The sequence below is a fragment of the Lithobates pipiens genome, unplaced genomic scaffold (assembly GCF_037356315.1).
Source record: "Lithobates pipiens isolate NorthernLeopardFrog02 unplaced genomic scaffold, aLitPip1_a1.2 Scaffold_22, whole genome shotgun sequence".
Taxonomy (NCBI): domain Eukaryota; kingdom Metazoa; phylum Chordata; class Amphibia; order Anura; family Ranidae; genus Lithobates; species Lithobates pipiens.
The window spans coordinates 6,575,842-6,588,081 of record NW_027507784.1 but is presented as its reverse complement, the minus strand read 5'-3'; the positions used below and the strand labels follow the sequence as shown (position 1 = coordinate 6,588,081).

At 42.6% G+C, this 12,240-nt stretch overlaps 1 protein-coding gene across 1 annotated transcript in view; it reads right to left on the bottom strand.

Moving 5' to 3' along the window:
• Positions 1-11,888, bottom strand: part of LOC144000344 (uromodulin-like) — a 44,347-nt gene extending 32,459 nt beyond the window's left edge. Inside the window, exons 1-2 of the mRNA XM_077494135.1 lie at positions 11,671-11,888; positions 8,018-8,044 (exon numbers count right to left, since the gene is read on the bottom strand). Coding sequence (XP_077350261.1) covers positions 8,018-8,044; positions 11,671-11,734 — 91 coding nt within the window. The 5' untranslated portion in view covers positions 11,735-11,888. The remainder of the gene's footprint in view (positions 1-8,017; positions 8,045-11,670) is intronic.
• Between the last annotated feature and the right edge of the window lie 352 nt (positions 11,889-12,240).

Below are 12,240 nucleotides of genomic sequence, written 5' to 3'. Positions count from 1 at the left end.
CGTGGTCCTGGGGCTCTGTGAAGTCTGTCAAATTCGATTTCTCCAGAAGCTATATTGACCCCAAGGTTATGACATATAGTATTTACGGCACTGTATAAATGTTCAGCCTCAATACTTTCCGGAATGCCTCTAAATCTGAGATTATTTCTTCTGCTTCGGTCCTCTGCTGCTTCAAATTTTAATTGAACACTTGATGTTTGAGCTATCTGCTCTCTTTCTAAATTAGAAACCCTCTCCTCTATACTACTAAGGGCTGATGTTTCCACATTGACCTTTGCTGTTAAGGCTTGTACCTCAGACCGTATTGATTGCATCTCCTTTCTGTGTCCCTCCTCAAGCCGGGACACCAGGGCCTCCATTTCTTGGCGTGTTGGGAGAGCCTGCATAATTGTTTTCAGGGTTTCTATTTCTTGATGGGTTGGGAGGGCTTGCATTACTGATCTTAAATCCATATCACCTATGGGTTCTTCCAATATTTCCCGGGGTCCCACCTCTAGCCCAGATACAGGCCCAGATACAGGCCCGGCCTGCACCTGACCTATATCCATCGCTGCGTTTGGCGATAATGGGAGGCTCATCCGTGGTGCTGCCATTGGGATCTCAATACCTGCTGTCTCCCTGGTCTCTAATGTAGATGCCCGGGCTGTAGCTGCTCTTGTGTGTGGGAAAAAACTTTTAATCTCCTGTTGGACTGACTCCTTTTGCGTAGATTTTTCCTCTCTCCTTTTCCTAGTGCAGTGCATCCCACTAAAGAGGTAACTTCCAGGTTTTTAGAAATCAATAAAATGAAAAAGGAAAGAGGGCCCCTCTCACTTTCCAATTGTTTCTTAACAGAAGCACACCGTAAATTTCACTCAATCTTAATTCAGTTTAATAAAGTAATGTAGATTCAACAGTTCCCCAGCAGTTTAGCAGTTTATCATTACCATAAGCACAAAAGCACAAAAGGCACACCTCACCGTATACTTTCCTGCAAAGGAATTACAAGTGCTAACTGTCCACTTAATTTCTCAAAGATCTCAAGATTCAGGGATCTCCCTTTTTTTTTTAAGTCTTTTCCATTAGTAGTAGATAAATAGGAAGGGAGGGATGGGAGGAGGGGATGGATGGATGGACGGATGGGTCTAGGCAGAGAGATGACCTGATGATTGCATAATAGCTGCACAGCAAGTCCTATTACTCCCAAGGCTAGTTTCTTACGTTTAATTAGCACTTACGTCCACCTTTATCTCCACTCTCTCTCATAATTATCTCCTCCGTTCCCGTCTCCCTTGTCTCCTTTACTCGCTCCTCCACCTTGCCACCAGACCAGTTGTTTTTTTTCCAATGAATCACGACACAAATAGCAACACAGCAAGACCACAGCAGGACACAGCAGACTCCTCGGATGCCCAGTGGTACTGTCTCATCAAGGACCCAGCTAGTAGCGAAAGTGTTGCAGGGAGTATTACAGCAGCCCGGTGAAATCAGCAGCACTGTTCGGCAGACACAGCGGGAGTCAGCGGGACTCAGGAGAGTCACATCGAGTCTCGGCGGTGCGGCGGTATAGCGGTATAGCGGTATAGCGGTGCGGCAGTATAGCGGGAGCAGTGGGTCACGGATCACGGATCAGCTGCCATCGATCTCACGAGCAGGAGGGGGAGAGCTAGCGTACACGTCACGCCGCCATCCGCTTAGCCACGCCCCCCGGAAAATCAGCTCAGCCACACAGCACTTTCTGAGGGCACTTGCCTTTTTTTTGGGGGGCAAACAAACTGAAAAATACTAAACCCCCCCCCCCATCAATTGAAGCCTCACTGTGCCCATCATATGCAGCCACTTGTGCCCATCAAACACAGCCATTGTACCTATTCAATGCAGCCATTGTGCCTATAAAACACATCCATTGTGCCCATCAAACGCAACCACTTGTGCCCATAAATCGCAGCTACTTGTGCTCATCATATGCAGCAACATGTGCCCATCATATGCAGCCACCTGTGCCCATCAATTTTTTATCAATGGTTTACTTCCTCTTTTACTACCACCGGATTTTTGTATTCTTTGCTAAATGAACAACAACAAAAAAAAATTTGCATTCTAATAATCTTTCTTCATACATTTGGGTCAAAATTTATTCTGCTACATTTTTTTTTTTTTTTTTGGTGAAAATAATCCAAATGAGTGTATATTATTTAATCTGCAGGAAAGTTATAGAGTCCATAACCTATGGGATATACAGGAGCATTTTATAAATTAGAAGATCATCAAAATGTTAATTTATTTCAGTAATTCAATTCAAAAAGTGAAACTCATATATTTTATATAGATACATTGCACACAGAGTTATACATTCCAAGAACTTCTTTCTTTTAATTTTGAAGGTTATGGCTTACAAAATTCAGTATCTAAGAAAAGTAGAATATTACATAAGATCAATTACAAATAAAGGATTTTTAATACAGAAATGTTATCTTACTGAAAAGTCTGTCTTCAGGTTTATATACTAGATTTACTCCAAGAGTAAGGGGAAGGTTGTATGTAGTTGTGTTCTTAGAGGACGTGGTCCACCCAGTTCTAGGATAATTGATTTTGTAAAGTTAACTTTATAGAAGGAGATTCTACTGAACTCACTGAGGGTGCCATGGGCATGTTGTAGTGATGCAGCTGGTGATCTTAAGAATAGGATAATATCATCTGCAAATATGTTTATATCATGGGATCGTCCTTGTATAGAAAACCTTTGAGATGTTAGGGTGGGTTCTAATTCTCTCTGCTAGTGGTTCTATAAGAAGATTAGAGATAAAGAGGGAGAGGGGACATCCCTGCCTTGTACCATTGGAAATGGTGAAGTTGTTTGATAACAGAATAGAAGTATAGACTTGTGCACAGGGGGAGGAGTACGGGGCTAATATGGCAGATAGGATGGGACCGGTGAAGCCAAACTTTTGTAGGGTATGTTTCATTTAGCCCCAATGTATCCTGTCGAATGCCTTCTCCGCATCCAAAGAAAGGAGCAGAGACGGCACTCTGCAGGATTTAGCATAGTGCATAACATTGATGACTCTCACTCTTGTGCCATCAGAAGCCAGTCTGCCTGTGGTGAAGCCAGATTGGTCAGTTTTTATAAGGGAAGGGAGGATAGGGAGTAGTCTATTTGTTTTTGAAGGATTTTTGAATATAATTTAACATCGGTATTGAGTAAAGAAATTGGTCTAAAGTTGGATGGGGAAGTGGGTTCTTTGCTCGGTTTTGGATCAGTCACCACATAGGCTTTAAGCATCTCGGAGGTAAATGAGGCAGTGGACATTGCAGATAAATAGACTGCTTGTAGGGTTGGAGCTAAGTTAGATTGGAATGTTTTTGACTAGTCTGGCCATGTAGAGTATAGTATACTTGGTCAGGGCTCCTTTTGCATGAATTACGGCATCAATGCGGCGTGGCATGGAGGAGATCAGCCTGTGGCACTGCTGAGGTGTTATGGAAGCCGAGGTTGCTTTGATAGAAGTCTTTAGCTCCTCTGCATTGTTGGGTCTGGTGTCTCTCTTCTTCCTCTTGACAATACCCCACAGATTCTCTATGGGATTTAGGTCAGGTGAGTTTTCTCACATCTCAAGCACAGTGATACCATGATCATGTGACCTGGCATTGATAGCTTTGGCATTGTGGGAGGTGCCAAGTCCTGCTGGAAAATTAAATCAGCATCTCCATAAATATGGTCAGCAGAGGGAAGCATGAAGAGCTCTAGAATTTCCTGCTAGAGGGCTGTGCTGACTTTGGACTTGATAAAACACAGGAGGACCAACACCAGCAGATGACACAGCTTCCCAAACCATCACTGACTGAGGGGCAGGCATGGGGCAAAAAAAACAAAAAAACAATAAAGGGTTTACAGCACTATATTTAATGCTGTGTTAAACACTGCACTACACTAACACACTACACTGACACTACACTATACTCACACTGTACTGACACACAACACTAACACTCTACACTCAGAGTGACAATAACATACTAACTTCCTAGTAGCAAAGTGAGCCCTGTTCTAGCTATCTCCACTCCAACAACGTACTCCATTGAGAAGGAATCTTTTATAGTGTGGGGTGGGACTATGAGCGCTGAGCCATTATTGGGCAAAGTCATCATGACTTTGTCCAATCATGGCTTTGACAGTGGTCAGGTGCTTTGCTTCAGCCAATCAGTGCCCTAGAATGCACTGTGTGGCTCCCTGCAAATCTGGGTGTCCGCCAATGGCAAAAGGTCCAAAGGGCCTGGTATTGATTTGATTGTTTTTTTTTTAACATGTTTGTATTGCCCACCATTTAAATGTAAGTTTTCTTTCCTTTTAGGTGTCAGTTTTGCTGCAGCAGGTTCTATACATGGTACAGTGATATGTGTCACTGTACAGGCACACTATAGTCAAGGTTATGACTAAGGCCTTATAGGCTGAAACGCGTCAACTGACTTAATCTGCATTTGTTCACTGTGGCTATTCAATAAAATGAAGACATTTTAAGAGCAACAGGCGGAGTGCGGATCATTTTTCTACATTACTGCATCGCTTTAACTGACAATTGCGCGGTCTTGCGACGTTGTACCCAAATAAAATTGATGTCCTTTTTTCCCAACAAATAGAGCTTTCTTTTAGTGCCATTTGTTTGTGCCCAATAAAAAATTTGAGCACCAGCCGCCAATGGCTTGTAGATGCTTTAACTTTCACACAAACCAATCAATATTCACTTTTTGGATTTTTTTTTTAAACAACGGCACATAACAGAATACATTTTAGGCAAAAGTTATGAAGAAATTTAAATTTGTAAATTTTTTGTTGCGTATGGTTTATAACAGAAAGTAAAAAAAATATTGTTTTTTTCACAATTTTTAAGTGTTTTCTCATTTATATAATAGAAAATAAAAACTCACAAATATCTTCACAAGAAAGCTCCATTTGTGTGAATAAATGATATATGTTTTGTTTGTTTACAATGTTTCAAGAGCGCACAATTACCAGGTAAAGTAGCGAGTTGCTAAATAGGAAAAAATGGCCTGGTCATGAAGGGCTGAAGTGGTTAATAAAATAAATGGATGTTATTTCCAAACATCAGTTTAACCTTCTAACATTTATCTTAACTGCAACTAAACAAATCTTAGAAGTCTCCAACCCTAAACTTTCAAGAAGTTAAGAGTCGGGTTTACCACTTGCTCAAATGACGGAGGGGTAATGTGGGCTCATTCTGGATGGACGTCATATGACGGCTCACCCGAACGGGCACTCCATGTTGCTAGGACACGGCGTGACCAAATCTCTGTAAATAGCCGCTGACGTGGCTCTTTAACCATGTGATAGGCTGTGTCCAATCACAGCTGGTCAAATGTAAATACAGGAAGTGACGGTAATAGGCTCACATCACCTCACACTGACAGAGTGTGTGGCAAGGAGAGCCAATCAGCGGCATCTCCTCGAGGGGGGCAGCAAGAGATGTAATCAGGGCACTGATTACAATAAAGCACCAGCAGTGCCAGCAAACAGTGCCCAACAGTGCCACCAAAAAGTGCCCATTAGTGATGCCAGTCAGTGCTGGCTTTCAGTGCCCATCAGTGCCACCCATCAATGCCCATCAGTGCCCAAAAGTGCCACCCACCAGTGCCACCTATCTGTGCATCCTATCAGTGCCCACCAGTGCCACCCATCAGTGCCACCTATCAGTACTCATCAGTGCCATATATTAGTGTCACCTCTCAGTGCCCATAAATGTGGCATATCAGTGCCTCCTCATCAGTGTCACCTAATCAGTGCCCATATGTGCCACCTCATCAGTGCCCATCAATGCCGCCTATCAGTACTCATCAGTGCCATATATCAGTGCCACCTTCTCAGTGCCCATAAATGCAGTATATCAGTAACTCCTCATTAGTGCCACCTAATCAGTGTCCATAAGTGCAGCCTATCAGTGGCCATCAGTGAAGAAGAAAAAATACCTATTTACTAAAAGAAACTAAGAAAAACATTTTTTTTCAAAATTGTCAGTCTTTTTTTTTAATTAAAAACCCAGTGGTCATTAAATACCACCAAAAGAAATCTGTTTATGTGAAAAAAAATTATAACAATTTCATAAAAGTACAGTGCAGCATGACCGTGCAATTGTTATTCAAAATGTGAGAGTGCTGAAAGCTGAAAAATGGCCTGGGCAGGAAGGGGGTGAAAGTGTCTGGTATTGGGGTGGATAAGGAAATGTTGTTCTATGATGATGAGATGATGGCAAAACTATTGGACAGAATAACCAATTTTGACAAAATCTGGACTTCCAGGGTCAATGATCTCCATCTGGACTTCCAGGGTCAATGATCTCCATCTTAAATAGACCTGATCTGGCGGCCATTTTACATTCTTTCTTTTGTCAGTGTAGGGACAGGACGTTGTGTGGAGCAGGGACAGTCAGTGTAATCACTAGCTATTACTATTAGGTCCACAAAAGTCCTTTTAAGGACTGGTATAGGTGTACAGTATATAGGGTTGTAATACACTTAGAATATACTTTCTTTCAAGTATATTATGGGGCACTGCTGTGCTGCTGAGTGCTGACCGATTCTGCAGCTGTCTTTTATCAGTGTAGGGAGGGACAGTTTGGTGTTTGGAGCAGGGACAGTCTGCAAATCTCTAGCTACTAGGTCCACAAAGGTCCTTTTAAGGACTGGTATAGGTGTACATTATATAGGGTTGTACACATATAATATACTTTCTTTCAAATATAGAAAGCATATTATACTTGACTGCTGTGCTACTGAGCTGATTGCTGCCCGATTCTGCAGCTGTCTTTTATCAGCGTAGGGACTGAAGGACAGTTTGGTGTTTTGAGCAGGGACAGTCTGCAAATCACTAGCTACTAGGTCCACAAAGGTCCTTTTATAGGTGTACAGTATATAGGATTGTACACGTACAAAATACTTTCTTTCAAATATAGAAAGCATATTATAGTGCACTGCATGCAGTGCTGCTGACCGATTCTGCAGCTGTCGTTTCTCAGTGTAGGGCGGGACAGTTGACAGCTGGTGTCAGTGCTCTCTATCTCGGTACTGGTGTCAGTGCACTCTATCTCGGTGCTGGTGTCAGTGCACTCTATCTCGGTGCTGGTGTCAGTGCTCTCTATCACAGTGCTGGTGTCAGTGCACTCTATCACGATGCTGGTGTCAGTGCTCTCGATCACGGTGCTGGTGTCAGTGCTCTCTATCACAGTGCTGGTGTCAGTGCACTCTATCACGATGCTGGTGTCAGTGCTCTCTATCACGGTGCTGGTGTCAGTGCTCTCTATCTCGGTGATGGTGTCAGTGCTCAGTCTCTATCACAGTGCTGGTGTCAGTGTTCTATCTCAGTGCTGGTGTCAGTGAGGGAGATAGCAACAGAGAAGCCAATCAGCAGGCAGTGCCAGCACCATGGCTGAGTATCAGCACTGGACTGGTACCTCCGGACCACCACAGTGGAGCCCTGCATAGGTGGGGGTAAGGGCCGGGCAGAGGGAGGGGCTCAAGCACAGGTTGGCACACTGAGATACTGCCACATGACTGTGCTGCCCTGACTGTGGCACTGATCATCTCCTGCACCCCCTTCATAGCCTGCCCTGACCTTGCCTCTCCTCCATGGCCTTAATGCGCTCCTGAATTGTCAAAATTTCACAGATAAAAAAAGAATGCTTGTCGTGGTCGATCCCAGATTCACTTCATACTTTTGTTATGTCAGTGTCCATGTGGTGGGACTATGTGTGCACAGCTAGTAAGTATTTTGTGGCTGAAAATATGACCTGTAGGTTTTTAAGGTTCGCCTGCCATTAAAGTCAATGGGGTCTGCCGCGAACTTTGCGGTTCGTGAACTTTTGGCCGCGTTCACGGTTCGTGTTCGCGAAACGTCCCGTCGGAAGTTCTTCCATCACTATTAATAAATGACATCACACTCCATTAAAAAAACGAGATGGTAAAGTCACCTATCTGACACATTCCTTAATTTTCCTATAACATAAGATAGTAATAATTAAACACTTACCAAAGGTTGTAGAGCTGCTGGTGGTCTCTGGAAAAGGAAAGATGGGGTCAGTCATTTCATTATATTGTATTCTGTTTCTTTATATTATATTTTATTTTATATTCTCCAGTATTGTTTGATAGGGATCGTTCACACGGAAATTGATAACAGGCGATTGTGTTGCCTTTTGCTTCCCAGCTGCCTTTTAACACCACTCATATCTGATAAAACAGGGAGTGGATGGAGGAGTCCAAACAGCACTATTAGTGTTGCCTCATGTCATGGCGACCAGAAATAACACTTCCTGCTGAGTTCATCAGGCGTTAACATTTTGCAACCCCCTCCATTCCGTTCTATGTCATTTACATCATATTTAAGCTGCAGTTGCAAAGTGTCAAAGAGTAATCACTTCCCATTTTAGCCTTGTAAAAGATAAAAAAAGAAAAAGAAAATCTTGAGCATCAACTGCCATGACCTGAATGCTCATTAATGTGTCAGGTGCATTAATGCCTGTAAATCAGTGCTTTAAATTGCAATGCCTGTGTGAAAGATCCCTGAAGCCCCGTACACACTATCAGATTGTCTGCTGAGTTTTTCCTTCAGATTTACCAAAACCATATAATATGAGGTCAAACCTTAGGAGTTTCAATGTGTATGCAATCAGGCAGGCCCTTCTACTACATGGTTTTGGTAAATCCGAAGGAAAAACTCAGCAGACAATCTGATAGTGTGTACGGGGCTTAATATCTTCTGGGACATTTCTACTGCTTAATGTCGTATTATAAAACATGTAACCAGGGCTCGGACTAGGGGTGGGCAGGAGGGGTGGCAGCGCTGGGCACCAGTGGTATCATTTGAGGTGGGGGGGAACCACGTAGCTACAAACTGACAGAAGTATTACTACCACTGTCAGCATTGAGCTGGAGAGGAGGAGAGAGCTGGGAGGAGGTTGGGACTGTATTCTCTCTGGGGATATTTGGTCTGGAGGGGGAATCTGGGGGGGGGGTAAGATATGTTCTAGGAAGGGAATTTTGTGGGGGGGGGGGAGGATTAGTTCTGGAACTGCATGTAACACTAAAATTAAATGTTATGTTATCATGTTATGATGTGATCTTCCTGAAGCGAAAGTTGACAAAAAGCACAAAACACTTCCCGGGTCTGGGAGAGTTTCTGGTGATCTCCACAAAAAAAAAAAGAACAAATCAGAGACATGAAATGTGTACAGTGGAGATCCCACTTGTTGTAAAAGATTGTTATTTTACAGATACAGAACATGGACTTCTTTCCACGGATTACAAAAATTGAGCTGGGAGGGGGGTGGGGTGGAAAAGATTTGTGCTGGGAGGAGAGGAGTTTCAGGCAGGGGGGCAGATTTGTCCTGGGAGGAGGGGAGTTATGCTAGGGGGGGTTGCATGCAGATTAGTGCTCATTTCTTTTGAAGGGTAACACATAATGCTCATACAGTACATCTTGGATAGGGAGGTGCAGGTTGACATGTTCCCCCTGAGCTCCGGGTGACCTTCTCCCGGCACTGCATATGTCCATATTACCAATAGCAGGTCCCAGAAACAATAATGCATATTTCATTTTTTCCTCCTGCCTAAAACATACAGACACTGACTGACACTGATACTGAATTACTAAATGTTTTTCATCCTACCTAAAACACACTGACCCTGACCTTTGAAGCTGGCGTTGGACCCTGACTTTTGACTCTGACCATGACCTGACACTGACCTAGATTGGAGGGATGGATGGGCACTGAATCTTATAGACAAATTGGGCCATCTGGAGAGCTACCGTATCCATTTTTGACCTAGACCTTTTGAAGCCAGCCTGAAAAAACCAGAGATGGTGGTCCTCCTCTATCCCTGGTTACACTAATTGAGGATCTTCTCTCCCAATGAGGATATTTTCTCATCCAATACTTTTCTAAGAGCCTGTCTACATATATGCAGATCATGGACATGAGGGATATCGGTGTCCAGCATGCTATTGGGTTGATTTATTAAAACTGGAAAGTGAAAATTCTGGTAAAGCTCTTCATGGCAGCCAATCAGCTTCTAACTTCAGCTTGTTCAATTAAGCTTTGACAAAAAAATAAAAAAATAAAGCCTGGAAGCTGATTGGTCTCTACGTAGCGCTGCACCAGATTTTGCACACTCCAGTTGTAGTAAATCCACCTCCATGTGTCTTTTTGCAGGTCAGGGTGCATCTCTATGAGTACAAAGGATATCTGTATACACCATTACTCTCTGAAATAAAAGTGAAACATACAAACTCTCTGAAAGGTGGTGACCTGCATAGGGGGATGAATATAAAACCCATCATGCTTTAATAGTACTATTGTTGCCCTGAGTGCAGAAATTCAAGGGTTTAAGAGGAAGTCATTGGAAATGGAAAGGTTTTCCCCATGGGGGTTTTATTGCCAGCAAAAATTGATTAAAAAAAGTTTTAAAAATGTAGATTTTATTAGGTAAAATTACAAAAAGAGGACATCAGTGTATTAAAACATGAACTCTGAACATGAAGCTAAAACATGTACATGATAATACAGCCATGTGGGTACACATAGAAAAACATGGCATGATATAAAGGCTATGGTCATACTATGAACCCCAACCCCTACGCGTTTCAACCTTATCAATAGAGGTCTTCTTCTGGGGGGAAAAAAGAGAGAAGAACTCTAAAAAGAGATGCATTGTAACAGTGAGATCATTTAGAGAAACAATACTCATGCCGCGTACACACTTTCCGGCAGACTAGGTCCGACAGAATCAGTCAATCGGGTCGCAAAATGTTATTCTCTGCTCTAATAACTAATAACAATTTTGGGGCCACATATCTCGGGGTCACTTATAGCTATAAACCCCAAATTTGGTATGCAAACACAATAGTACTAGCACTACAACATATCCAAATTTGAAGTGTCTAGCACCAAGTGACCCCGAGATACATGGCCCTAAAGTTGGGTCACAAAATATTTTCGAATGCGGTTGAAATAATTTCGAATGCAGTTGAAATAATTTCGAATTCATTCGTTATATTTCTTTCGTATTCGTTGTAATTTGTTATTTTTTTATTCGGACATTCGGATGCATCCGAATGTCCGAAAGATGCAAAATTCGGCCGAATTTCGATTCGTTACCAAACGAATTGCACAAGCCTATTTGATAGACATACTTAAGAATGGGAGACAAGACAGAGTACATTGTGTGCTCCTGTATAGAAGTTTCCAAGAAAATAGTCTTATGCCCCATACACACAGATTTTCCGACGGAAAATGTGCGATTGCATCATGTTTTGACTTTTTACGTCAAATTTTCTGATGCACAAAGTTTGAGAGCTGGATCTAAAATTTTCCAACAACAAAATCCCATCGCATAAATTTCCGATCGTGTGAAGACAAGTCGGACGGACAAAGTGCCACGCATGCTCAGAATAAACTAAGAGATGAAAGCTATTGGCTACTACTGACCCGTTTATAGTCCCGACGTACGTGTTTGACGTTGCCTCGTTCAGAACGATCGGATTTTCAGACAACTTAGTGCGACCGTGTGTATGCAACACAAGTTTTCACAAAATCCCTTGGAAAAAAATCTGACAGATTTTGTGGTCGGAATGTCCGACCGCATGTAAGGGGAATAAGTTAAGATATTCTTGAATCTACTCACGTGTCATTCCACGGGAGGCATACAGGAGGACCAGGAGGACCAGGAGAGACGTTCGGTCTCTCATCCTGGAATCCTCGTTGCCTATCACTCCTTTTCTGAACGCAGATTTCTCCCAACGCCGTCTGTTCACAAAATGACTTTCAGCTTCACTAAAGAGGTGAAAATTCCTACATCGCCTTTTTTATCATTTGATGGTATTTTTTGTTTTTGCTTCCTCGTTCTTTGTATGTACAGGAAAAACAAAATCATCTCATGTGGATCATCCTGTATTCTCACTCAGAAATACTTGAACGTGGGAAAGTTACATAGGATCTGCAATTTTTCTTTATCTTTTTTTTAACCACTAGACCTCCCGAAGTTTTTAACCTCTTCATGGCCAGGCCACTTTTTGCTATTCAGCACTAGGGATGACCCAAACACCCCCCCCCCCGGTTCTGTTCGCTCCAGAACCTGCGAACAGGCTGAATTTGTGTGAACTTTAGAACCCCGTTAAAGTCTATGGGACTCGAATGTTCAAAATCTAAAGTGCTAATTTTAAAGGCTAATATGAAAGTTATTGTCCTAAAAAGG